The sequence below is a fragment of the Aspergillus pseudoviridinutans genome (genome assembly GCF_018340605.1).
Source record: "Aspergillus pseudoviridinutans IFM 55266 DNA, scaffold_5, whole genome shotgun sequence".
NCBI classification, from domain to species: domain Eukaryota; kingdom Fungi; phylum Ascomycota; class Eurotiomycetes; order Eurotiales; family Aspergillaceae; genus Aspergillus; species Aspergillus pseudoviridinutans.
Genome location: NW_025091285.1, coordinates 489251 through 515911, shown reverse-complemented (window position 1 = coordinate 515911; position 26661 = coordinate 489251). Strand labels below are relative to the sequence as shown.

Genomic DNA, 26661 nt, shown 5'->3' with positions numbered 1-26661 from the left:
TGTTCCGGATCATTCTGGTGAGAGTCCTGAGGGCTAGTGTTGGGTTTGAGTAGGAGGGCATCTCGCACATTCACACATTCACTGTTGCTCTAGACGTGTGTAATGACGTGAGAGGTTTATGATATAGGCACTTTTGTGCATGGCGTACCCTCTGTTTACTTGCTTTCAGTGGCGTGCGGCAGTATATTGCTTTTAGGTAGATATAGATTCAGAAATAGCCCAGTCACTTCAAAGTATGAAGACATTTCTGATTTGAAGCCAAAATTAAGATTCATGTATTTGTACCTCTCTATACTATATCTATCATGACCCTTCCCGATACCCATAAGAAGAATATATCTCCCCGCACCGACAGTCCAAAGATATTCCCAAGACCGCAACTATGGGTCTATCATTCTCTAGAAGATCCAAGTCCCATTTCTTTATTTCCTACAATGATCTACATATAGAGCTATATAGCCATCACCTAGTGTACCAGTTGAATGCATGGTAGACACCAAATCCGGAGTCGTAGTCATAGTGGGGCGACATCTCCGCACCAGTCTTATATCTACCTACCTCCAGCCATTCTCACCCCAGAACCTCCAACCGTCCAGCTTCCCACCAATCTCCAAACCCTCAATTAGACAACCTCACCAGTAACCGTAACCATGGCCAAAGCAACCCGCATCCCCATCCGAACCGAAAAAGCCCCCCTTCCACCCCCATTCCTCTCCCAGGGGATCAAAGTAGGGGATATGATCTACTGCTCCGGTCAGGTCGGCGTGGATCCTACCACGGGGAAGATGGTGGAGGGCCCGATACAAGCGCGCACTGTACTTTCACTTTCTCCTCTACAATGCTAAGATGAAACGATGAAACTAATGCAGAGCAGAAGCAAATCCTGCATAATCTCTCGGCCGTCCTGGAAGCGGGCGGGTCGAGTCTGCAGGACGTGGTCAAGGTGAACATCTTCCTGGCTGATATGGGGGACTTTGCGGCTGTGAATGAAGTCTACCAGGCGGCGTTTGGGGAGCCAAAGCCGGTTAGTTTGCTTCGCTCCATTTTGCGTTTTGAGATGAGGCGGATGCTGATTCTATGGCTTAGGCGCGGACTTGCGTTGCTGTTAAGACGTTGCCGTTGGGTACGGATGTGGAGATTGAGTGTTCTGCGGTGGTGACTGCGCGTGTGAGGGATTCTCGACTTTAGGTATTGTGCTATGATGATTGGAAGCGTCGTGATGTGTTGGCGGGTGTGATAGTTAAGGTGTCTTGAGGTGACAGTCATATGGCTGGTGTTGATGTGGCTGGCATTGGATGGTATTGCCGGTCCTCAGGCAGTCAGGTATTCATATTTCTAGACCTATTCAAGACAAAACGTGGCTCCATGGACGATGGCATATCCGTTCTGCATGGCTGAGATCAGAGTTCTATAGCCAAACGGCTTTAATTTATGTTAGTAGTATTATCCCTGCAGTAGGATGAAACAGATGGAGAGATGGTTAAGTGTCAGCCAGTATCTACTACATGCTGGCTATTTAGCAGTTCCTGACAGCTCAACGTAAATGAGATCACCAGCGGATTTTGTGATAATGATATGCTGAGAATAATAATACCAGGCTGTACTCCGTACTGGTTCTCTGTACCAAGCCATAAAACCCTGTACCGTGGAATGTAAAGTCGACTGATCCATCAATAATGGGACATTTGCTTAGTAAAGTGGGCCTTTGTAGGTCATTTTCAGGAACAGGTTTAGCGTCATTTTATCAACTCAGGTACCAAAATCCAGGAAATCTGTATACCAACCTGGAAGTGTCCAGGCTAGACAGTCACATTTTTGGTTGTTTCATCAACGAGAACATTTTTTGATGCATCATCCGGCATGAAAACATGGCTGCCTCTAAGCACATGGAAGGAATGTCTAATGGCGTTGATGTTGTGTTGGAATCGTCAAGCTTGACGATACCGCGTGGTGCATGGAATGAAGTCCTACCCTGACTTGAGCATGATGCTGTGGATAGCTGGAGTCTCAGGAGTCAGGAGGCAGCTAAAATATCTACTCTGTAAGATATTATCTATCGAATGCTGGCGTTATTACTAAATCAGGACATGGTCTCCGCCGTACCTTTACTAAAGGTCGCTGATCTGCCCAGGTGGCATTTGCTATTTTGTCGCCTGTACTAAGCGGCTTCAACTGTTCATTTTCTAGTAGCTCTCCAGATAGCATACTAGAGGTGCTCACTTGACAGCAAATATGCAGTTTGACCCTCGTTGACTCGGTAAGCTTCCGTACCAGGGTCGGAGTGGTCCAGCCAGAAGGGATGAAAAGACGACCGTTTCAGCCTCCCACGCCGGGTCGCTTACGGAACGACATCCTGCTAGGGGAAAAACATGTGGAGATAAAACATCTCCTTATTGATAGATCATAGCATTAGAGAGAGAGAGACATTTCCGTGCGAGACATTGATACCTGGCAGATTGCTAGCCCAATGTAGATGAATGATCTGTTGAAATCTGGAAGCTGGTATGATGATTGACATGCGCAATGTTCAGCATCAGGCTAACGAAGTTTAATGAGCAATAATCTGTTTACTCGCAGTGTTGCTCACGCTAGGACCAAGTTGGTCGCTGAATTGCCCAGGCGTTAGACTCGGTGGAAGACGAAATGAGAAGTTGATCCCCTAGGTTCCTCATTCAGGTCAATGGTGTCGGTCGCTATGACACGCTACGACACACTAATAGAGGGATTTACTGCAAATATGTTAGCGTATGTCATGGTTCTATTTTGACCATGATGTCTTTTCCCCTGAACACTTAGTGGCCTGTTACTGTAAGTCGTAACTCCTGCGTCTACGAGACACATTACATAGAGTACACAACTGATGCCTCAGGTTAGAAATTTTGTCATCGTCAGCTACCTTTTGACAATGGAGACTCCGTAATCATAACTATAAGGCCGTGCGTTTAATCTAATTTATCAGACGAGGAGATGAGCATTGAAGAGGAGAAAAGTGGCTCAGTCCTCGCTCAGTCCATTCCTTTCGGCTGTCACTTAGTTAGCTCTTAAATCACCATACCACCACTGTATCACCACGCACTACAATACTCCACCATATTTCCGCAATCCATCTTGGAAGTCAGCGTAAGTGGACTGCTTGTGGTCCACACACGCACTAAAATGACGCCGTCATTCTAGACCTTGCGGTGGTCCGAACCTTGACAGAATAGGCTTACTGCAGTGCAGCGTTAGCAAGAGGCTGGCGAGTTGGTCGGACGGATCATGGGTGATTGGTCGAGTGGGCTGTGGAGGCCTAGGGCGGGAAATGCCGGGAATTATGATGAGCACGCCTGGCCAGCAGATCGGCATGCATTGTAGAACCAGCAATGGGCATCAACGACGATGTGGTAGTACAAGACGTCTTCGACTTGGTCAACGACCAACGAGAGACCAATCTGCAAGATTCGGAATCAGCCTCCCATAGATGGATGGACAAACTGAGGAACTCCTTCATTGAACTGAGGAACTGCATGTTTTCTTTGTTCCAGTTTCATCGAGGGGAATGTTCAATCTGCTTCGAAATGCTTTGTGTTGTGCCGGGCCTTTCAACACCGCCACTGCACTGCTTGCTTCTGGGCTACAGATCGACTACAGTGGTTACCATTTTGATTTGTGTGTTTTGAAGGCGTCTCTTCTTCATGACTCGCCTTCCTATTTCGAACTCACTCGGGGTTTTTTGTTGATCTAGATACACCATGGACAATCTAGACTTCTCTTCTGACTTCGTTCTTCCACTCTGATCGACTCTGTTCTCAGGGCCAATTCACCAAATTCATAATACTGAGGGAGATATCTAAAGCTGCAAATGATGACGATACAGATTAGTACTGTTGTGATCTTCCGAAGAATGTTAGTCCGTAGAATTGTAAAGTGGTACATCCTTAGGCAGTGCTGCTGTAGCCAGCCGCCGCAGTGTGCCTTGCTGACTGTCATTATCTCCTCCATAAGAGAACCATCCAGACTGATCGACTGGTTGCATCACGGCCAATATCTACAGATAAGTACATCAGCTGTAAGGATTGTAGGACATCGAGAAGGTGATTGCCAATGCCACCATCTCGAATAGCAGTTACTCAAGGTATCTACTCCGTAGAAGGACGCTGTACTCTGTACTTTGATTTTTATAACCTGCAAAGTGGTGCGTGTCCATAGCGTGTCCCTTTACTCTGCATGTTTACCAACAGTGCTTTGTATTTTCTGTAATATTTCAGCAATGTTCGGACTTTTCTTTCCCTCTCCACGGCCGTGTACACTGAGTTGGTGGTAAATATGGCCAGCCCCTGCATGGTGATACAGTATGGTAACAATAATAAATCTTCCTTTCTCTTTTCCACTTGCTCTGCGCTAACAACGAAAATAAACCAGGCTAACCTCAAACTAGTCAAAGATAATCCTCCACCTCCGCCTCAATTAATTTCCAATTAATTTCCCTTTCATCTTCCAGGTCCCTCTTCCTTTAGTCGCTTTCGTCTTTTCAAGTGCTGCTGGTTGTCCTGCCTTTTGTCACTCTTTTTGTTCCTTTTCCCCCTCATCTTTATTCTTCTTCTTTTGCTCTTAATTATTTCGTCTATCTTCCGTCGATAGTCGGTGCTATTGTTGGTTGACGTAGCCCATATTTACCCACCGTTGGGACCTGACAAGCGTCGCTGACTCCTTGCGTCGCATCCACTCCCACCGGCCCCCCTCTGTCCCACGGTCGCGCCTCTCGCTTCTACCAGAGATCGGCCAGTCCTCCTTACTCAACAGGTACATTTTATCCATCGGCCTCTTCCACCAAGACCTTCACCACCTCCTCCACCTCATTATCCACGACAATAACGCGCTCACTTTTTCCTTTTAATAATTTTGACGTTTCTAATCTAGATCTCGTCGTTCGTTCCTTACAGCACTCACATTCGTTTTGCAATTCGCTTTGGGGAACAGTCGACTCAATAGCTTCCCTTGTCGCTCTTTATTCGCATTGTTTATATACTCGTTCTTTATCACGAATCGATCAGCTTTGACGTCGACGCCGAAATATCGCTACCATTTGGATCGTCGAACTCACATCGTCGAAGTACTTGCATTGGCTCCTGTCGACCGACGCTGTCCGTTGTCAATTGTCAGCAAGGGCGTCTGGCTCGAAGAACCTGTGATTGCGTCCCAGCCTCCCAGTTACGAACGGTATATACGATTTTGGACGTGATAGCGGCATCTCCCATCGCCCAACCGGCTCCAAGACCTGCATCGATGCATTGCCGAGCGTGACGGATAATATTGAGTCTCTCTCGTGATCTACCTTTGATTATAGGAGCCCTGCTGAGCTTTCGGCTCCGTCCATTCCTTTGTGCATCACTGCGGCACCGTCAACTTTAGCCGTTCCTTATCGCGAGCAATCACTTTGGTATCAAAACCATGCGTCCTGCGACTCATCTTGTTGCGGCCCTCCTGTCCCTGGGAGGTCTCGAGCTCGTCGCGGCCGAAAACGCTCAGGAATTGAAGCCTCGCTTCATTCCCAAACAATTCAAAAGACATGTCATCTATGGACGTGACTCCTCTGCCGATGCGTCATCGAGCACTGACACTCACTTGAATACAAGGGCTGATTTGAATCCCTTCATCTCTTACTTCAATAGCCTGCTTCAAAACGGCGCCGCGACACCATTCACCACTCCGGTGCCTTCAGAAGCCCTGCCCATCGTCGTCTCGGTAGATGCCAAAGGTGTCTCTCACACCATTAACGCTAGTCCCACAATCGCGCCAACCCCCACAGCGGCCCCTTCAGCTGGGACATCTTCTGATGCGAATCAGTCTGTTCAGGCGACGACTCCCTCAACGGGGCAGACCTCTGCTCAGGCGACGACTCCCTCAACGGGGCAAACCTCTGATCAGGCGACGACTGCCTCAACGGCGCAGACCTCTCCTCAGTCCAAGACAGACACCTCAGACAACGCCCAAACTCTAGCAACCTCGTCAACTCCTGCCACAAGCAGCGGAAACGTCGTTGGCGATGCCTTGGGCGGTGTGGGTAGCCTTGTCAGCGGTGTTCTGGGAAGCTCGAGCAGCTCCAMCAATGCCATTCCTACAGTAAGCTCACCTGTCACCGATGGATCCAAGACCACTGAGGGTTCGACAACAACTCCCTCATCAACAGTGCAGACCTCTCCACAGGCCAAAGCAGACACCTCAGACAGCACCCAAACTCCAACAGCCTCCTCGTCAACTCCTGCCACAAGCAGCGGAAACGTCGTTGGCGATGCCTTGGGCGGTGTGGGTAGCCTTGTCAGCGGTGTTCTGGGAACCCCAAGCAGCTCAGCCAATGCTGTTCCTACAGCAAGCTTACCAGTCACTGATGGATCCAAGACCACCGAGGGTTCAACGACAACTCCCTCGTCAACGACGCAGACCTCCCCACAGGCTAAAGCAGGCACGTCAGACAACACTCAAACCCTAACAGCCTCGTCAACTCCTGCTACAAGCAGCGGAAACGTCGTTAGCGATGCCTTGGGCGGTGTGGGTAGCCTTGTTAGCGGTGTTCTGGGGACCCCAAGCAGCTCGGCCAATGCTGTTCCTACAGCAAGCTTACCGGTCACTGATGGATCCAAGACACCCGCGGGTTCGACGACCGAGAGCACTGACCCCAGCACAAACTCTACGACGCCAATGGGTTCCTCATCTGTCGCTGCTCCCTCTCCTGCTGAAGCGACTCCCACCCCAACCGCGAGCTCGTCCGGCCTCCTGGACACTGTTGCCTCGAACCTCCCTGGAATTCTGCCTGGAGCTTCCAGTCCCCTTGCGTCCGGAGCTGCCAATACCAATTCGTCTACCAACACTGATGGCACTGTTACCCCMTCAACAGCCGTTATTCCCTCTCCGACAGGCAACAATTCTCCGACAGAGGCCAGCCCCACCCCAACTCCAAGCTCTGGCGGTTTGCTCGATTCGTTGACCTCTGGTATCTCTGACCTATTGCCCGGTTCTGCTGCATCATCCTCAACCGTCACCAACAGTAGCAGCGGGCCTGAGACCCCGGGATCCACAGTCCTTGGTCAGTCTACTATCCCTGTCAGTGTCCCTGCTGTGACACCCTCCGCCACCAACTCGAGTGGGCTGGGTGGAATTCTGGGCCCTATCCTCGGCAGCACCGGAATCATTCCAAGCGCAAGCACTCCCACTAGCAGCTTCGCCGTCCCCACCGGCTTGACTAGTATCATCATCCCGGGAGGCATTGGCGGAACTGAGACGGGAACTTCGTACACTCAGATTAGTCCTAGCGTTCCTACAAGTGCTCCCTCGGCCACTAGCACCTCTGTCATTCCCGGTAGCTCTGACACCGCTATTGGTTCCTCGATCGCTGTCACGGGTTCCACCGCAGTAGGCTCGACTGTGCCTACTGGTCAGGTCACGCCTACTGCCACTTTCAGCAGCTCGGCAATTCCAACGCCCTCTACAACCGAGGAAAAAACGACCCCGAGTCCGACAACCACGCCGGAGACCACAGTCGCACCCACCAGCACCACTGCTACTACTCATCATCCACCCGAAACTACCACCTCCGAGAACACCGACTTTGTTCCCTCCAGTATTCTGGTGGAGCCTACAACCACGACCCAGCTCTCAACGGCTGAGACTGCTACTGGCACCAGTCGACCCGCTCAGTTGCCCGGATCCATCTCCCCCGCCAATGGTGTGACTAGCCCTCCAGCGGGCTCTACCTTGATTCAGATCGGCTTCAATGGCAAACTCCGATACAGCTTCGTCGCCACGACCCCGCTCTCTTCATCGCAGATCTTCCTGTACGTTCCACAGGGGCTGATCTATGCTCTGGAGATTCTCGGGGAAGATATCTCGATGTTCGCGATCCAGCCCTACGACAACTCGGCCAGCACCGGGTACATTGCAACTGTTGCCTTGGCTTACATTCCTACGGACAAGGTTGACACCTTGAGGATGCTGCTCCGCAGTCCATTGTCCAAACTCTACCAGCAGCCCAACGAGTCGGTCAAGACCTTGTTCGCGATGATCGATCCCTCCATTCCTCTTGTTGTTGGAGAATCCGGCTCTTCTAGTGGCAGCGGATTGTCTGGCGGCAGTGGATACAGCGGCAGCGGTAGCAGCAGCAATGGTAATGGCAGTGGCAGCGGCAGTGGCTCTGGCAACAACGCGGATGCCGGTGCCAGTCGCAGCTCTACCGCTCGTGCCAGCTCTGTTGGCATCGGCGTTGGTGTCGTAGCCGGCGCCGCAGCCTATGGTGCGGGTATGTTCTGGGTTGCTCGTCGCTACCGCAAGAAGCGTCAATTGCATCGCCGCTCCAATTMCACTATGGAGCAGACGAGTGAAGGTCGTGGTGCCGGTTCTCTCTTTACCGCTGGCGGTCGTCTTTCCCGCAACAGCCAGAATAGCCGGGGAAGTGGCCGGGGCCAGATGATCAGTGCTCCTGTCATGGCCGAGAACTCCCTGGGCTGGAACTAAGCCCGGGTATTGCAAAAGGAATAATAGATTAACCCCTACGATGTGGCTCAGAGATCATGGGCGGGAGTGGGTCTCGCTGGAATGCGCCTGCCAGTCCTCCCTGCCTTCGGAGATACCTTTTTAACTTCTGAATGTATTCATTTTTTTGGTTTGTGAGACAGCGCTTTTGGGGCGTTGTTTTTGTATCATTCTGTCTCTTTCTTCCACCATATTTCCCTATATTTATTCCCCATTTGTTCTTGGCAGACTTTGGTCTTCACTTTTCTACCTTTTCATTTCTTACTTTCCTTTATGGTGCTACAGAGAAGTACTTACCTCCCCACACCAAGATCATTGTTACCTTCTCGACTCGCATCGTCTCAAAGAAAAAACATCAATTCCTCTGCTCCATACCTGGGTTGGGGGGTTAGGTATCTGTAATGAGTGATGCCGTATACTATTGCCCCTGGCCCTGTTCTCTCTTGATGTCTTTTAGTGTTTTGTTCTTGCGATTATTTGTACAGATGTATAGTGTGAGTAGAGAGTGAACGAGTCGTGTCTAGGATTTTTGTACCCCTGGGGATGTTGAATGAATGCCTGAATATTTATTTGACCGTTAATATGTTGAATATCTTGAATATCGATCGATCCTGCGAGAACGTAGCTATGGACCTATACTAAGCTGCACACTTGCCTGCACAATGTCTACAAAGTTTAGATGCGTCCGATGTACGTCTTTTCCTACCATCAATTAGGTCAATTAGGTACAACACGGAATCATTGAGCTGAGAGCACCTGGAACTCCTGTACATGGCTGTGCATATGCAACAGAGATGAGATGAGTGACAAAGGAAACGGATCGGAGTGAACGGAGTCTACGCGGCAAATCGAAAAATCTAAATCAACATACAGGCTCAAGCGCAGGCGCATAACCCCCATGAAACGCCCCGTCCCAACCCACGCAAGCATTACACGAGAATAGAGGCTCATTACTCGGTTTTACTCTTCGAGTTCGAGTCCGACCCGAACCCCAACCAAGCGAGGGGTCCCGTCTGGCCCTTGGCCTCGCGCTCCCGCCTGCGCTCCTCCTTCGCCTTCTGCCGTTCGGCCTTGTATTCCTCCCAGGAGAGATTCGCGCTGGCTGCGACGGCCGCGTCGGCTCCGAGCGCCGTGGACGAGTTCTTCTCCGCCTGGGTCTTGAGGTAGTGCGATAGAGAGGGTGCATCTGCGTCTGCGTCTGCGGGGTGAGCGGCCGAGGCTGAGGCCGGGGCGGGGAGGGGCCGGACGGCGTCCTCGCCTGCGTAGGCGCGGAGAGCAGTGCGGAAGGACCATTCTACTGCTTCGTCGACGGGTTCGTCGAAGATGTACGGGAGGAAGGGAACGACTGCGAGGCCGAGCTGTCGTCGCATTCGCATTAGTAGCTGCACTGTACTGCCTTACACTGCTGCTGGGGAGGGAGAGAGAGAAGGAGAGGAAGAGCGGGGAAACATACACCGATAGGCGTCCAAGTCCGCATGAACACGTTCTTATTGTTCTTCATCGCTCGCCCGGAGTACTTGACCACCGAGTGGATCGTGAACGCCGGCAGACCCATGCTTGCGATGCTTTGGAACACGGCCCGCTTGACCATTACCATGCGGTAGTCCTCGATGAGGGGGATGCGGGCGGTCGGCCAGGGGGCGAGCTCAGCACCGGCGCTGGGACCGCCCATGTCGCCTGTTGCCATGCCCATGACGACCTCGTTGGCCGAGAGGTGCTTGGCGTCCTTGTAGGCCTCGCCGGGCGGGGCGAGGACGTGCCGGTTGCGCAGGTAGGCTTTGTAGCCTTCGTGGGCGACATCGCCGAGCAGATAGGTCCATGAGATGCCGTAGGCGGTGCGCACGAGGTAGGGGTGTGCGACGGGGCGGAAGGACTCGCCTACGTCGGAGGTGTAGGCGACGTAGCGGTGGGCGGAGAGGAGGATGGTGCGAATGCGGTTGACGTAACCGGCGTATCGGTAGGGGGTGTCGGTTGAATCGACAGAGCTGTCCATATTAGATAATGGGTTTTTCATTGCGGTGAAGTGGTGAGGAGGTCGAGGGGAGGAATGGTGGTGAGGGTTGTAAGAGGGAAAAGAAATTCATCATTTTTGAATGTTTTGCGGGGACAGGCGGAGATATGATGCCATAGTTCAGTTCCGCAGGGTAAACTTGGACACAAGACATTGAACAGCAACTTTGGAGGACTAGCGACAGGATGCGCCAGGAGGAAACATACTATGGGGGGTAGATATCATCGTAGAAGCCATCATCCTCGTCAACTATTTTCTGGAGTTGAGCAGGGAGCTTCTCGCGGGGGATCGGTTTCTGCGGTGTGTCTGCGGGAGTCTCATCGTGATGCTTCCTCCAGAACATGCTTTCAATTTGCGGAGGAGAAAACCAGGGACTTGATATCGAGGGACGGTCTGGACCGAAGGGTATATGTGTTGTATGTACAGTAATAGCCAGGGGAGGCAAGTAAACCGCAAGAGGAAAGCTACAAGCTACAAGAACAGAGCAAAGGAAAGTTGAAAAGACGAATAAATCGATGGATAGAAAGACAGGGACGTTCCCCGGAAGAACAATATTTTCTCATCTATTTTTTTTCCTTCCTAAGTAACCGCACGCGGCACCCGAGCAGCTGCACAGCACGCAGTAGCCGGGGTAGTATTGAGGAGGACGGAGTAATTCATCCCAGCCTGAAGGCATCTGTTGCCCCGAGGTTCATCGGATGCTTCCCTTGGCCCAGTGTCCTGCACTGCCACTCCGGGTCCTCACCACAAGAGATTCATGCCGAGCGACGTTGTGTCTGTATTGATAGCTTTAGCAATGAAATCGTAGCATATACTTCTTCTCATATCCTGTAATCAGGTGGTCACTGGTGGTTGTTGGCCGTTTGTGCTCTCCAAGTCCTGAGATGCGCGTGCTGCGGAACTTCCCGATCCGTCTTTGATTCGGACCGAGCCGGAACATCACATGATCTCAAGGAAACCTATTATGTCATGCATTGCCCACGTGATATCACGAGACCTCAACAACGGCTCTAACCGGATGAGGTAAAGACCAAGCCGCGCAGTCAACTTCCATCGCTGCCGGCTTTGACGATTGCTTCCGCAGGTCCTATTAATCCATTGTTCCATTCCCCGCGTCTATCTTCCTCTATCAAACCTACTCCAATCCATCACCATGGTTGTCTACTACCAGATTGCCGGCAAGCAGGTCGGCTCCCACGTCGTACGTTCCCCCCGGTCTCTCCCGTTATATCTTCGTGATGCTGCGACAGCCGAGCAGGAGTCAAGTCACTGATGACATTGCAATGGCGTATGGCTAATTCCGGTCAATTACTTTAGCTCGCCATGGGCGTCATGGGCACCCTGTTCGGTGGTATCTACCTCTCGACTCGCGGTGGTGGTCAGAAGAAGCAGGGAGTTACTCCTCCCATTCAGGCCTCTTCCAAGGACGAGGAGAAGTTCATCCAGTATGTTTGCGTCCATACTCTACACATATGTTGTCCAACGTTGCGGTTCCAATGATTCCAATGACCTCCCACGGCCTTCAATGGCATTCCCACTCTGCACATTATCATTGGAGTTACTGGCACAGCATGCTGTTTTCAATTAGGCTAACCGCGGTCATCACAGGGACTTCTTGAACCAAGTAAACGGGGAGCAAAAGAAATCGGATCATTAAGGCGCCCCCCTTTGACGATAGGGACTCGATCGAGGACGCTTTGCTGATGCACGACGAAAAGGAAATTGAACGCGAGATATATCCATCATGGAAACGATTCTATAATTGGGTGGATTCTTGCGATCATAGACGGGATCCCTACAAGTCGTGTGTTTCAAGATTCGCTAGTGATGGGGCTCAATGGCTGTGCCAGTGGTGCTGATGATCTGTACATAATAGAGGTATACGCCATTTGAGGTTGTTTCCTTCAACTCTGTACCAAATACTCGCATGTGAAGATCTATCTGCTCTATCTGCTCTTGAGGACCCATCGGTTTCAGAGGATCTTCGTACGCTGAGCAGAGTGACAAATAGCTTAGAAGATGAAATGTAGACGGCTTCGTAGCATGCAGCAACTCACGAGCAGACAGATGAAGGAGTGCATCCGATAACTGTATCATTGGCAAATACCGAATAGTGATTAGACAGATTTCCTCAGATTTATGTATACTTCGCTTCCCAGTATTATCATCATGATTTACGGTTTCACTTTTGCTTCCAAGAAGCACACCAAAATGACAGTCACATGATCTCAAAATACAAACAACGTCTCCAAACCCGTTCTAGAGAGATCAACTCCTAACACCTATGATGCTCAATAACCACCTATGAAACTAATTCCCTTTCCGTACTCCCTCAACATAGGGACGGACATCGTTCATCTCCCCCGAATTCTCCGCCTGATCAACCGTCCCGACTACTTCCACCGCTTCACCCGGCGGATCCTCCACGAACAGGAGCAGCAAGACTTCCGCACCAGATTCTCCCTCCTACCACCATCATCCGGTGAAGAAAAAGCTGGACCCAATGCAATAACTCCAGACATGGCGCGCTGGCTGGCAGGCCGCTTCGCCGCAAAAGAGGCAGCACGTAAAGCTGCTCCGGCCGGCGCGGCGTCCATCGGGTGGAAGGATGTTATTGTTAGGGTGGGTGAGGCTGATAAGGGAAGACCGGAGATTGTGTACTTGGATCGCTTGGGTGGTGGGGGGAGTGGCGAAGGCAGAGTAGGCAAGCTGTCTATCTCGCATGACGGTGATTATGTGGTTGCTACCGTGCTTGCGGCTGGTTGAAGTCTGTCCGGTCGAAGGTTATTGATGCCTCGGTCCTCTCGGATGGAATCCTTCGGGATGAGATGTACATTTCTGTGTCTCATGCGGGGAACACGAGGAGCCCGTCTGCTGGTGTCTCGGTGCGTGGTTCGGGGATTGTCGAAGGTTCCCTCCACGACCATCCCCTAGGGATTAACGATCCTGATTACTCTGCTGCATACCGGAGCACCTTCAGTTTGACATGCGGTCAAAGAAATCTCTACATCGAGTCGGACATGCTCGGCCCTCCATCAGCTGCTATTGTTTCGGCTTGATGGGGAGTGGGGGGCCACCCGATCTCAACAATCGTATAACCAGTGGGAGAAATGCTCACCTCATGCAAGGGCTTAACTACATGAGAAGACTGCTCCCCTCACCAAGTGGCAAATGATGCTTTTTCATTTTGCCTGAAAGATTCAGGCGAGAAGGAGTGGGGTGCATACCGTGGATATGATTCCGCTCATTATCCTAGCCTCCACAGTCGGATTCAACATCTAGATACAACGAATCTTGGATTTGCACCAGTTCATGATCTGCCCTCGGCGTGCGCGAGATTCTATTGCTCTCTGCTCTGCTGAGAACTGAGATGGATAAAAAGGACGTGGTGAACACCTCTATGCGTCCAGGCTCAGCGCTAGGGCTGCCCTAGGATGAGTCCAGAGGATTGAGGCTACATTTGACCAATCGTAGGAGGAAACACGATGCAAGCCAAGTGACTACTCTAGATGATGGACTGCTTCTGAGTGCGAACATTGTGACTCTAGGTATTCTGGATGAATGACATGGCCTCACTGCTATCTCCCTCACAAATGAGATTTCTGGGTTTATGGGCCACAAGTTCACAACAACTTGTCTTGTAATATACAGTATATAAGCAGAGTAAGAGAATACTCGTAGCTGTTGTGAGTATTGTGAGAATGTACCAGGTTTGAGGATTGATGGATGATAGTGGGTCGGCGGACTTTATCATCTCTTTTTTTCATCGTGTAGCAACGTCCCACGGATCTATTCTCAAGCATCAATCATCGTTGGACTGTCAAAACAGATCCAATAAATACTATTCCTAGCTTTGGTTTGATATCACACTATTTATATCCTCGGAGCTTGGCTCCAATATCCCACGGCGGGGCATTTCTCCCCCACGCAGTCTCGGAACAGCGTTACATTGGTTGTTTGCGCTGACACTTGCATACTACTTCTATCAATCAATCCATCTCTAATCTACTGCGTGGTGCTGCTTCAGGTCTCTATTTCTACATGTTCAATTCCTCGTCTAAGTGACCTCTCTTCTATTACACGCTCGATCCCTCAAAGTCTTTGCAGTCATGCCGTTCTCACACCACAGCCATTCGGGCCAGTTCTGCCCAGGCCATGCCAAAGACTCACTAGAGGAGATTATCCAACTGGCCATCTCAAAAAAGTTCAAAGTCTTCTGTCTAACCGAGCACATGCCCCGAGCAAAAGAAGACTTTTACCCGGAAGAGGTACGCCCGGAGCAACGTTTATGCCAAACCATCACTGACTCATCAGATCGAAACCGGCAACACCGAAGCCGCCCTGATCGCCAACGAAGCCGCATACTTCGCAGAGGCCGTGCGGTTGCGCGAGAAATATGCGGACCAGATCCAGATCCTCATTGGGTTCGAGATTGACTGGATTCGGCCCGAGTCGCGGACCCTGATCGAGCAGAGCCTGTCGAGGTTCCCGTTCGAGTTCTTCGTAGGATCTGTGCATCATACGCTGACCGTGCCGATCGACTATGACCGGCCTATGTATGAAAGGGCTCGCGAGCTGGCCGGCGGCACGGACGAGCGTCTGTTCGAGCGCTACTTTGACGAGCAGCTGGATATGCTGACGCAGCTACGGCCGCTCGTCGTGGGGCACTTTGATCTGATTAAATTGAAGAGCGATGATCCTGAGCGCAGCTTCAAGCAGTGGCCTGGGGTATGGGAGCGGATTCTGCGAAACCTGGACTTCATCGCTGGGTACGGGGGCATGCTGGAGCTGAACTCGGCTGCGTTGCGGAAGGGGATGAGCGAGCCTTATCCCAAGGAGGAGATTTGCAGAGTGAGTTCGTTCATTGTTTCTGTGGCAGGATGACGACTGACTGTACTAGGAATTCCTGGCGCGAGGAGGCCGGTTCGTCCTTTCGGATGATAGCCACGGGCTGGACCAGGTCGGCTTCAATTTCCACGGGGTGCTGGCGTTCATGGAGAAGGCTGGCATCTCGACATTGCATTACCTCGAGCTGGGGGATGGGCCGGCAGTGGACGAGCGGTTTCCGCGGACACAGATCCGGTCGATCCATGTTGATGAGTTGAAGAATATGTCTTTCTGGCAGGTCTAGCTAGACAGACAGCACCCAAATCGGATCGGCAGATCAAACCAATGCACAGCTGCACCATCACTTATTGCAGACAATAAAGCATTGACCTAGATATTTCATTACCACAACAATTTACCATCCTAATGTGTTACGCTCCGGATCCAACAATCGGCTCTTTATGAAATGATTACATCAAATCCACCCAATATGACCTCAATCTCCCTCGTCCACCTCCTTCTGCATCTCCACTCTTCTAAACCTCCATTCCGTCAGAATAAACGCTTTCTCACAATAACCCAGTGCTAGTATACAATGGGCCTCGAAAAAGAAACCCTCCGGATGGGCAACGGCAAAGACCACCCCCAGCCCGGCGACCCCGTCGAGCTCAACTACACCGGCTATCTGTACGACGAATCGAACCCGGATCACCATAAAGGGAAGGAGTATGTAGGCCACTCATMGTGAACACAGGGTAGAGAGCTAGCTAATTCCTCTTATCAGATTCGATAGCTCGAAGAGACGCGGCCCGCTGAAGGCGACTATTGGTGCGGGCGATGTCATTCGGGGTATGTCTGGTTCACTCCACCTTTACACATGTTGCTATGCTGGATGCTGGGGTGTTCATGCGGCTGCAGGGTGGGACGAGGGCGTTCCGCAGATGAGTCTTGGGGAGAAGGCGATTCTGACGATGAGTGGGTATGGTTTCCGCTTCGCTTCTGCTTCCGCTCTTGGGTTTTGTGATGTTGATGTCGGCTGATTGACGCGTAGGGATTATGGGTATGGAGAGAAGTATGTTCATTTCATGACCTCGGTTGAGTAGGGGTGTGGAATAGGGTAGTTAATGGGTGTGTGCTAGGGGCTTTCCGGGGCTGATTCCGCCGAACGCTTCGCTTGTTTTGTGAGTTTCTGAGTTCTGACTCGGTTGGATTCGATTTGGGAATGACACTGATGCTGATGCGCTGATAAGTGAGGTCGAGCTACTCAAGATTAAAGACCATGCTTTTGAATAGGGTTGATCTGGGAGCAGGATGTCGTGATTTTGGTTGAGTCAGTCTTTTTCACTGACAGTTAGATTAGATCTCTGATAGACAGCAGAATAGTTGAGTTACATGAATGGACTTTGATTGACTGGATTACCAGCCCTAGGTGACCTCGCTTGCGAATGGCTTGCCTGTTGGCTGCCAGTTGGCTGCCAGTTGGCTACCAGTTGACCACCAGTTGACCACCAGTTGGCTGGCACTGACCAGTTGACGAGAACCATTAACTTCTTCGAATCTATGTCCGCGCTTAGAACTTTCTGTCATATTGCCCTGGTAGATACGGCTTGTCTAACTCCCTATATAGCTCTACCGTGCAATACTATTGATATAATCCATCCCACCCAAGCGGTAGTCATCCCGCTCCACATAGCTTCCATTTCTGGGCAACCGAAAGACAAAGTTTGACGCCTTCTCTCCTGGCGTATACCTGGGCCATTGCGGGATTCGCGGTACTATTCCTGTCAGTGTCTTTCAATCTAGTCACGACAGAGACGTACCTCCATGTCCATTGGGATTCAAGTCCGTCACGAAGGACGTCCACATTCGAGCGGCCATGTTGCCCAGTTCGAGACGGGCGGGATCAGTTCCCAGCGGTGTAATGTTCTGCACGGGATTCGCAAAGACGAAAGGGATCTGTACGAGAAATGAATCATTGACGTCAAACAAGGTGGTGGGCACTTCTACCTCTGCAAAATGTCCGACACCAATGGTGCTACTTGTGTTCAGGGCTGGCACGTCCCATCGATAAGAGTAGATCTGTTTCGTGTACTTGGCCATCGTCTGTGCAAGCAGCCGTCTTGGTGCGGCCATGGCCAGATCGCCTGCCATCGATTCGTACCGTTTGTACATCAGTCCCAGCTTTGGCCATGTCACGTTGCCCCAGCCGTAGGGACATCCCAGGGCTGGGTCGTTGGGGTAGTACGTGAGAAGGCGTGTGGCTTCTTCGCGGGTGAGGACCCAGCGTTTCGAGGCTGTCGTTGTCAGCACTAGTCATCGCCTTGGCTATCAACAAAAAAACGCACATATGAGTTGGTTAATGCAGTCTTCGTCGGTGTTTGTCCCTGTAGTACCGAAGCTGGTGCCCTCGTCCGTGTTGGATCCAAGGAGGATGGGTACTTTGGCCAGTCGGCCTTGAGTGTAACTGATCTGGGGGTACTCCTTGATAAAGGATCCGTCGATTGCAGCGAACCATTCCAGACCCTCATATGCCACGTCGTACAGGGACTGGTACGGGATTTCTCGTAGACACTGAAGTGTATCCGAGGATGTCGAGCAACTACGGCCGTCAGCATATCTCTACCATAAGGTGCAATTGAGAATACCCAGTCTTGTTCACGATGCGGTCGTACATCGGCTGATGCCAGTCTGTGCCGTTCCATGGCGGTCCAACAGCGTTACCAGATTCCATGATTGCTACAACCATGTGAGCCTTCCAGATAGTAAATGCTAGAGCGAGAACGTACCGGCCCGGAATAGACCCTCATTGTCACCACCATTGGCAACCAAATGAGCTCCAACGCTGTAGGCACCTCTGCTCAGGTCAGCATCGCACGGATGACGGTGGTGATTCCTCACTCACGCAGATTCTCCCCAGATTGTCACTTTGTCAGGATCGCCGCCAAACGCCTTGATATTCTCCTTAACCCATCGCATGGCAACCCGTTGATCTCGTAGACCCAAGTTATTATTGCCGGTAGCCTGTACCGTCAGCATAGCCTTGCACATATGTATTGATACATACCCTAACTTCCTCCGAGTCCAGGAATCCAAAAGCAGCAACACGATAATTGATCGAGACGCCAAGCACTGGCTTGCCATTCAGAGCTCCTTGATGAAGAATATAGCTCATGTTATATCTATCACGGATACCTGTCAGTCTGTCCAGTACTACCTTTCGATAAAACATACCTCGGATCAGCGGTAGCCCCCTGCTGCCATCCACCTCCAAAGATCCATATCATCACCGGAAGCAATTCCTCGTGAGCCGATTTCCGCGTCGGACGAATGATATTGAGATTCAGGCAGTCTTCATTCAAAGTGATCAGCCCCATCTTAACCAGCGTCGTCTCGTCCGATCCGTAGCCGGGACATTCGTGCCCGTATTGAGTGGCATTGTACAGCACTGTGCCCTTGGGCGAAGCCAGGCCAGTCCCGGAGGCATCAAAGTGGCCCGAGTTACTGTCGTTGGCAGCATAGGATATTTTCAGGTTCGACGGTGTAAATCGAACCGGCTGGTCTGCATACTTAATCCCCAGGAACAATTCCTGGTCAAACTCTGGTAACGAACGGCCTACAAAGACGGTTTCTGAGCCGGAGTGGTGGCTTGCACGCGCGGTGGCTGTCGGATACTCTGCAATGGCGTCTTGGATCTGCGTGCTCGGCAGAGCAAGGCTCAATGCGCCCAGTAAGAGAGACAGCCAGGGGAGAGAGGAGATTCGATGCGGCATGTTGGTCTTGTCTCTGTCGCTGAGAGACACTGCGCACGACCGGCTGGGCTGCCATCTCCGTGGAAATCAGCCCGTTAAATGCAGTCCCCATGTTGGAGATTCTCCGCATCTTGATAGTGCTTTCTCAATGAAGATGGGGTATATTCCGGGGAAGTGGATACGCTTTCTTGTCTTGATGTTGGGAGAAGCAGACGATAGGTGGAAGTATTTGAGGAGAGACGCAGTGACGTTCGCTAGCGTCAACTGGCACTGTACAACAATTTCTCCGTAAGCTGCATTTACCCAATGCTAGTCAGAGAACAAGAGAGCTTTGATGCGTGGATCTGCAGGACCTGTTAGAAGCTTTGATTGCAGCTCCGATGCTGTCAGCTTTGTCGACTTGTCAGGGTATCACTCATACCCGCGAGAAGACCGACGCAACGAGCCAGGGAGGAATCAGTCTGGCTATTCTTACATCTCTAGGTTGTCTATTAAGGAAGCATTATCTCTCCATGTTTATAACTATTTGGCGTAGCCTGTAGAAAGACTTGATACTGCAGAATAGAATGGTATACGAACGCTGATGAATCTATGTCAAGTGAATTATCTGAAAATGGGTATGAGCTGCTTCAGCTAAATACATCGGGTCGAAGCAAGAAACGATTCAACGGGTATCCCAACACCCTCTAGCAATATTATCAGGAGTCAACCACACTGTATATCAGAGGTGCTGCCCTGCGGCGCCATGCTGGTTGTACGAGTATTCCGAGTGACAGAAAGAATGCAGAATGGCAATTGGATGAGTGATGATCCAGACACCAGAAAAGATACGAGCCGGAATTGCGAGACCTAGCAGCTATGACCATTGTGCACGAGATCAGTCATCCTTCGCTCGGTCTCCATAGCATAGGTTTGATCCACCCGTGTGAGTCCTGCTCGTTCCGGATGATGGACTGGGGAAACGTCCTCTCAATGAGGATGCGTCGTGCAGATTTGATCCTGACCGGCTCAGATCTGGTTTTCGCGCATTTTCAGGCAGAAGGCTAGATGAATTCCTTGACTCCAAGCCAGCGTTCAATTCGATTAAATCTCCCATGTCACGTCGGCTAGTCCCTGCACCAGTATTGCTCGGATACGCTTGAGCGCCCTGTTGTAGGTCGCTGAGACCTGCTTTCGCTCGAGTCGTCAATTTTCTCACCCAGCCTTCAACTGCACCCCCTATATTGTCAAGGCTAGTTGAGGCAGTGGAAGCCGTAGCCGCGGCATACTCGGACGGCGTCCTTCCCAGACCAGGGGGTGCAGGAGGAGGAGCTAAATTTGGCAGATGTTGTGCGACAAATTTACTCAATCCGTCGAGAGCTGGCCCTGGAGCCATCGCACTGCGATCGAGAGTTCCGACTCCTGTCCCCACGAGCTGTATATTGCTACGTTGTCGTTGGTGGTGTGGTCTCGGTTTGGCACTAGACATGGCTCGCGCCCTTGAAGGGTCTGTACTGCTTCGATTCTGTGCAGTGGACGCTTGCGACGATGGCGACTCAGTCGCTGAAGGCAAAGTTGAAGTGAGAGTTGCCGTCCACTCGCGGCCGGATACCGACGAACGAGGTTCGGAGTCTGTGTAAGACAGAGATTTTCGTCGTGTACGCGGGAAGAATCCCAATGCTTTGCGAGGAACGCGGCCGATCTCTACTGGCGCGGAAAATCCATCGATCTGCACCCACGACTGATGCTTCCAGATCCTATCTGCCTCCGCTTCAAGCGGCGCTTCTGCAGATGCCTCTCCCTCGGCAGCGGAAGCCCGAGTGTCTGAACTTGGGGTAGGTGCTATGGAGCTTCCACTCAGATCCTCTAGAGAATCCCGATTCGAAGTGTAGCCGCCTAGAAGATCCACTTCGGCCGGGGCACGGATCGGCCGTCCTTTCACAGAACAGGAGGCAACTGGCAAAAGCACGGTCTTCCTGCTCTGAATACTATCAGTTGGCCAAAATCCATTGGCCTTTCGGAAAATCGCTGGTTGACAGCCATACTTAATCGCAACCCCGGTGATGCTGTCATTGGGCTGAACGTGGTGTATATACGCTAAAGCCTCCTCGTCCTGCTTTGCATCGATCGCCGAGTGGTCCGTTTGTTCACTGGAATCTCGTCTCTTGTGCCGAGTGTCGCGACTAGCCTCAGAACCCGTGTCTGCTAGTAGTAGAGCCTCCCGCTTCTTGGCCTGCACCATAGCCTGTCTTTCTTCCTTCGTTCCGGCTGCAATTTCCGATGTGGACGAGGCCGACGGACCCCATGCCGAGGGTGTCTTTGGAGTAGCCCTCATGTACGGGTCTGGTCGCGAAGGCTTTCTCGCATGGGTACGTGCCGTCCCATTCGGTGCGGGCCGGGCAATATCACTCCCCAAAAAAGAAGATGCCAGACTTTGTAAGGAAGTCCAAGAAGCATCTAGAAAATCCACCGCTGCCCGCGAAGAATCGGCGAACTTGACCTGTGCCTTCCCCGTCTGACTGTGCCCGCCTAGGGAGAAACCGAGCCCATTGAGATTATCTCGGTTGAGTGATTCAGTGGCGCGCGAAGGATGCCGCATTGGAAGGGGTGACGCCCCGCGGGATGTGTGGGGTGATGGGGTGGCACCTCGCGAACGGACTGCGGAGGAGTCTCGTGAAAGCGTTGTGGTAGAAAGCCTGGTGGACTGCATTGGTCTTCCATAGTCCTCGTCGGTAACATCATCAACCGATATCAGACGGCGGGTACGTGGTCGGACGGTGGACGTAGATCTATTGCCGGTGTTCGTACTGGCGGCCCCAGGGCTGAAAGTGTCAATAATGCCATTGTTGGAACTCATTCCCGGCGAAACAGAAAAACAATGGATGTCCGCGCTTTGATGGATGTCGCAAGCTCTTCCTTAGGAGCTTAACTCTGCATGTGAGATCACCAAGGCATGTGTTGCCATCGGAGGGCTCTCTACCTAAGATGGACCATTCGTCATCCAGTCACCGTGTCGTCGCAATCACAGGATCAGGGGGCAGGTGGGGAAGAATGAGCGACCAGGAATATACTGAATGGAATCTTTCCCTTCGGGATAAGTGCTGAAGTATGCAGGCGCACAGAGTGAGGCAACAGGGGAAGTGTAGAAAGCTGGCCAGGTCTGGGGGTTGAGACGCGGGATGCAGCAGGAGTTAGCGGACTCCTCGTGATGACGACCCGCAATGTTCTGGATGGAGTAAACGAACGGACTGGACCCAACGAGCGCCAAGTGTTCCGTTTCAGTCAATCGGGGTAGGGTCTTTGATGAGAAAAAGGTTACGAACCCTTGAAAGACCCGAAGGGAGTAGATAGAATAATAGCAAATACAGAGGAGCTTCGTAATCGTTGAGGTTCTTGTAATCGGCAAGTGTCTTGTTGCCGCCGCTCTCCAAGAATCGGGCCACTCCGTACTTCCGGTGGCCAATGTACCCGCTACATACGTATGTCTGTTATCTATCTATAGCCTACGGCACCAATATGGACCGGGCACTATCCACGTCAAATGTCTATCAGAATGAAAGAAATGAATTTATGAATCGGAGTCTGTCCATCTCTATTTCGATTTCCATTTTTGCTCGTCTCGTAGTGGAACAAAGTGGATGATTTGGCCGCATTACAATGTAGTGAATTCGGCCTCTATACATCTCTAGGATCCTTCAGTTTGAGAAAGGGAGAGTCTTTCGGTTATCGTGCTATCAAAAGTCTATAAACAATGGCAAAGAGCTTGTTTCGCAAGTATTAGATGGCCAAAGCCAGCAACCATCAACGGAAAGGACCCGGAAGAATACCTGACAAAAATATATGAATGCAAGAAACTGTATTATACCAAAAATCAACGCCATAACCGGGGTGCTGTATACATTGGTATCAAGGACATTAGACGAGCAAGTCATCCAAATCACTGAAAAAGTTGGTTTATTCAGGCGGCTCAGTCATCTCAGCGGGTCGTGCCTCGACTTCAGATGCTGCATCTGATTCAGCTGTGCTCCACTCTTTCTCCGAACTGGCTTTGCTTGTAGGTCGTGTCTGGGGCTGAGAGGGTTGCGAAATGACCCTGACGCCTCCAGCTCGAGAGAAGAAGTCCTCTGTACGAAGGCCGCGAACTTCAGTCGGGTTTACAGATGTCATCTGGAGACCATCTGCCTTCTTTTGTCGAATCAGTTCTCGAACAGGGACCATGGCGGCATCCCGGCAAGCTTCCTTGATATCACTGCCGGACATCCCCGCCATTGCCTTGACCAAGTAATGAACATCAAAGTTTTCCCGATCGACTTTGGTGTCTTTGAGTATCAAACTGAGAATTCGGAGTCGTTGTGTGGCCGGAGGAAGGGTGACGGGGAACTTCTTAGGCATCCGCCTAAGGATCGCTTCGTCGATATCCTGGATGCGATTTGTGGCTCCGAGAACAACAACCCGCTGTGGCTCACCCAGAGAATTTGCGGAGGTCAAACCATCCCAGTGCGTCATGAATTCGGCTTTGACCATGCCACTCGCCTCATGCTCACCACTCCGCCGTGTGCCGAGCACAGCGTCTATCTCATCAATGAAGACGATCGAGGGCTGCAGCTTGCGCGCTAACGAGAAAACAGCGTTGACCAGCTTGTTCGAATCACCGTACCATTTCTCAGTCAAAGTGGAAATATGTAGATTGATGAAACATGCGCCGCTCTCATGAGCCAGCGCTTTAGCAAGCATAGTCTTTCCACACCCTGGCGGGCCATAAAGTAATACCCCCGACGGCGCATTGAGAAGGGATGACGTGGAAGAGTAGAGATGAGGCATGGTCAGAGGATAGATGACAGATTCCTTAAGCTCTTCGATAATATCGTCCAGACCTCCAATATCCTCAAATGAGACATGAATGTCATCGGGAGCGACAACATCCATAGCGATGGCTTGCTCGTACTGGTTGAGGACCAAATCTCCCCTCCTTTGTCGGCGCGCTTTCTTAGCACCTCTGCGTGGCGAGTCGTCATCTGATTCATCTCCGCCATCGAGCTTCCGCAGAATGGCAGCAGATTTGCGCCGTTGCTCTTCTTTCTTCTGGCTCTCCGGGTCAAAATCAAGGCGCGATAGAAGGTAACGAATGAGGAAGTATGCGGAGGCGGACTATCAAAGATGATTAGAACTCGTTAAAATAGGCCGAGAGTCATAGAACTCACAGTACCAGCGACCATCACCAGCTCTTGCAAAAACTGCTGCCATCTTGGACCGCGTGCGGAAGCCATGATAGCGGGGCCGAGTCAAGAGTAACAGACGGTTAGGCAATCTGCAACAAGTAGCCAATTAATGGCCTCGAAGATAGTCGGTCGCCGAGTGCAAGCAACGGCTGATTATGATGAGTGATATTTCGGTTGACTGAAAACGACCTTGAAGACTTCAGGAGCGTCGGCTGTCGGCGATATGAACAGCTGTGGCGCTCACTCGCTGCGCCGGCGAACATCGTGGCTTTGCCGACGGGACGTCACATGCCTGCGATCTGCATGTGGTTGTTGCAAGGCGGTGAGCGACATGGAAGGCGGTGAGTCCGCGACTGGACGCGATGTTTTGGTTTTGGTTGTGGTGGCAAGCTCATCTGACGGAATGTATAGCGATGTCGCGTGCGGTATAACCATCCCAAGTTTTATCATTGTTTGATTAAGAGAATATAATATACGTATTACCTGAGATGCCGAAACGAAAAGCGACAGCCAGACTTTCTGATCTGGCCGGCTCGGACGGTGCGGATGCCATGCAGCTCAATGGCAATGATGCAGGACAGCGCGAAAACGAGCGCCCAGCCAAGCGACCGAGAGGAAGGCCACGATCCAAGTCCGTCGAAAGCAAACCGCCAGCCGAGACGAAACGTAGTTCGACAGTGGCGCAAGCGCAAGCGCCTGACAGTGCTCCGAAAAAAGCATCCAAACGGGGTCGACCAAAGGGCAGCCGAAACTCGGCGCAAGGCGCAACGCAGGAAGGTCCAGAGAGGAAAGTTGGCAATGAGCAAATCAAAGGTGAGGTCGGAGTCCAAGAACCTGAGAGTTTTGCGGCGTCCAACGATGAGCTGGATGATGCTCCAGTTGCTACGAAGTCAAATCAAAAGACAAAATCGGCAAAACCGGCAAAACCTGCAGCTACGCGGGGACGCAGGAAAGCCAGTGCTGGAAAGCAGATACAGACCGATGGTGAATTTGAGTATACACCGAGGGCTACGAGACAAGTGCAGCTGCCGGCAAAGTCCCAGGAGCAGTTAGAGCAGCCTAAAAGACAATCGCGACACATTCATTGGACAGAACCCAGCAGTGTTGCGGCAGAAGAGGAGCAGGAGGAGATGGAAGTTGTTGAAGAGTCTATCCTACGTGAAGAGCCCGTGGTCCCTCGGTCAGCGTCAGCATCCCCTCTGAAAGGCAGGCGGTCGTCACAGCCCGCGCCAGGAAGCTCTCCTCTGAAGAAGAAGCTCGGGGGTTCTACGGGTGATGATAAGACGGGTGAACCGGAGTTGAGGCGTAGACTTGGTGATTTGACTAAGAAATATGACGCGCTGGAGAACCGGTACCGTAACCTCAGAGAGATAGGGATCGTCGAGGCGAATGCCAATATGGATAAGCTTCGACAACATTGCGAAGCAGTGACAACAGGTATCCATGTCTTCACGCTTAATCACATGTCAAATGCTGATATTCTTAGCTTCCAATAATTTGGTTGCTTCTCTCAAGGCGGAGTTGGAAGCGCAGAAGAAGCTTGGCCAACAGACCCGAGCGCTCCAGAAACAACTGAAGGAGCAGGATGCGGAAGTCGCTGCATTGAAATCCCAAGCGGCAGAGGCCAAGAACCAACTGACTGCGGCTCAGTCGGAGGTCAAAGCCTTGCAGACCAAGCTGGCAGCTGCTCGTAATACTACTGCGAGTCTCGAAAACGCTGCCACGAAAGTGCCTGGAAGCGCAATCAAAAACAACCGGGCAACCCGCGCAGCTGATGCTGAGGCAGCTCAAGCAGCTCATCTCGCGCAGTTAAAGGAGGAGCTGTACAGTGACCTCACTGGTCTTGTCATTCTTGATGTCAAGAAGAGGGAATCAGATCACTTGTATGACTGCCTTCAGACTGGCGTCAACGGAAGTAAGTTCTATTTCGAAAAGGGAGGATTAGATGCGTTTCTGACAACTCGGCAGCTCTTCACTTCAAATTGGCTGTCCCGACAATAACATCTACCAACTTCGAAACGGCGGAATTCCAGTATGTCCCATTGCTGGATGAAAGCCGCGATCGTGAACTTGTCGAGATTCTTCCCGAGTATCTTACAGTCGATATCACCTTTGTCCGCCAGCAGGCATCAAAATTCTACGCACGGGTCATCGATGCGCTTACAAAGCGGCGCACTTCAACTAACTGAGTGCTCTTTATATGTATTCTTGCGTTTCTCGGCTTTGGCATCTTTGCCTGTTGCATAGGGATCTGGAGCTAATTTAGGCGTCTTGGATCGAGAATGGTAGGAATCCTCGGGGACAGTTTATAATCCATGTTGACCAAAAAGCGCATTGGGATTATCGTACTCTCTTTGTAATGCCAGTCTCT

General features: G+C 51.4%; 11 protein-coding genes across 11 annotated transcripts; 7 read left to right on the top strand and 4 right to left on the bottom strand.

Annotated features, from left to right (window-relative positions):
* Window positions 1–650: 650 nt before the first annotated feature.
* Window positions 651–1188, top strand: Asppvi_007279 (uncharacterized protein; the record flags this gene model as incomplete). Its single annotated transcript, XM_043303170.1, has 3 exons — window positions 651–815; window positions 875–1024; window positions 1087–1188. The coding sequence occupies 3 exons, from the start codon at window positions 651–653 to the stop codon at window positions 1186–1188; spliced, it is 417 nt and encodes a 138-aa protein (XP_043159105.1).
* Window positions 1189–5430: 4242 nt separating this feature from the next.
* On the top strand, window positions 5431–8487 carry Asppvi_007278 (putative mucin family signaling protein Msb2; the record flags this gene model as incomplete). Its single annotated transcript, XM_043303169.1, has 1 exon — window positions 5431–8487. The coding sequence occupies one exon, from the start codon at window positions 5431–5433 to the stop codon at window positions 8485–8487; it is 3057 nt and encodes a 1018-aa protein (XP_043159104.1).
* A 968-nt stretch (window positions 8488–9455) lies between these two features.
* Window positions 9456–10859, bottom strand: Asppvi_007277 (mitochondrial fission process 1 family protein; the record flags this gene model as incomplete). Its single annotated transcript, XM_043303168.1, has 3 exons — window positions 9456–9863; window positions 9959–10490; window positions 10723–10859. 3 exons carry the CDS (start codon window positions 10857–10859, stop codon window positions 9456–9458), a joined length of 1077 nt encoding a protein of 358 aa, XP_043159103.1.
* An 810-nt stretch (window positions 10860–11669) lies between these two features.
* On the top strand, window positions 11670–12173 carry Asppvi_007276 (ATP19 family protein; the record flags this gene model as incomplete). The annotated part of the gene is made up of 3 exons (XM_043303167.1): window positions 11670–11717; window positions 11834–11961; window positions 12125–12173. 3 exons carry the CDS (start codon window positions 11670–11672, stop codon window positions 12171–12173), a joined length of 225 nt encoding a protein of 74 aa, XP_043159102.1.
* Window positions 12174–12820: 647 nt separating this feature from the next.
* Asppvi_007275 (uncharacterized protein) lies at window positions 12821–13282 on the top strand (the record flags this gene model as incomplete). Its single annotated transcript, XM_043303166.1, has 1 exon — window positions 12821–13282. The coding sequence occupies one exon, from the start codon at window positions 12821–12823 to the stop codon at window positions 13280–13282; it is 462 nt and encodes a 153-aa protein (XP_043159101.1).
* A 1343-nt stretch (window positions 13283–14625) lies between these two features.
* Window positions 14626–15647, top strand: Asppvi_007274 (histidinol-phosphatase; the record flags this gene model as incomplete). The annotated part of the gene is made up of 3 exons (XM_043303165.1): window positions 14626–14784; window positions 14831–15367; window positions 15417–15647. 3 exons carry the CDS (start codon window positions 14626–14628, stop codon window positions 15645–15647), a joined length of 927 nt encoding a protein of 308 aa, XP_043159100.1.
* A 291-nt stretch (window positions 15648–15938) lies between these two features.
* Window positions 15939–16636, top strand: Asppvi_007273 (FKBP-type peptidyl-prolyl cis-trans isomerase; the record flags this gene model as incomplete). Its single annotated transcript, XM_043303164.1, has 6 exons — window positions 15939–16069; window positions 16128–16192; window positions 16262–16322; window positions 16395–16415; window positions 16483–16524; window positions 16594–16636. The coding sequence occupies 6 exons, from the start codon at window positions 15939–15941 to the stop codon at window positions 16634–16636; spliced, it is 363 nt and encodes a 120-aa protein (XP_043159099.1).
* A 336-nt stretch (window positions 16637–16972) lies between these two features.
* Asppvi_007272 (putative triacylglycerol lipase (LipA)) lies at window positions 16973–19113 on the bottom strand (the record flags this gene model as incomplete). The annotated part of the gene is made up of 8 exons (XM_043303163.1): window positions 16973–17118; window positions 17164–17637; window positions 17689–17914; window positions 17967–18079; window positions 18130–18197; window positions 18246–18364; window positions 18408–18522; window positions 18575–19113. 8 exons carry the CDS (start codon window positions 19111–19113, stop codon window positions 16973–16975), a joined length of 1800 nt encoding a protein of 599 aa, XP_043159098.1.
* An 856-nt stretch (window positions 19114–19969) lies between these two features.
* On the bottom strand, window positions 19970–21928 carry Asppvi_007271 (putative LysM domain protein; the record flags this gene model as incomplete). Its single annotated transcript, XM_043303162.1, has 1 exon — window positions 19970–21928. The coding sequence occupies one exon, from the start codon at window positions 21926–21928 to the stop codon at window positions 19970–19972; it is 1959 nt and encodes a 652-aa protein (XP_043159097.1).
* A 1097-nt stretch (window positions 21929–23025) lies between these two features.
* Asppvi_007270 (protein-degrading AAA family ATPase MSP1) lies at window positions 23026–24338 on the bottom strand (the record flags this gene model as incomplete). The annotated part of the gene is made up of 2 exons (XM_043303161.1): window positions 23026–24219; window positions 24273–24338. 2 exons carry the CDS (start codon window positions 24336–24338, stop codon window positions 23026–23028), a joined length of 1260 nt encoding a protein of 419 aa, XP_043159096.1.
* Window positions 24339–24778: 440 nt separating this feature from the next.
* On the top strand, window positions 24779–26479 carry Asppvi_007269 (putative chromosome segregation protein (Pcs1); the record flags this gene model as incomplete). Its single annotated transcript, XM_043303160.1, has 3 exons — window positions 24779–25727; window positions 25777–26205; window positions 26259–26479. 3 exons carry the CDS (start codon window positions 24779–24781, stop codon window positions 26477–26479), a joined length of 1599 nt encoding a protein of 532 aa, XP_043159095.1.
* Window positions 26480–26661: the final 182 nt, after the last annotated feature.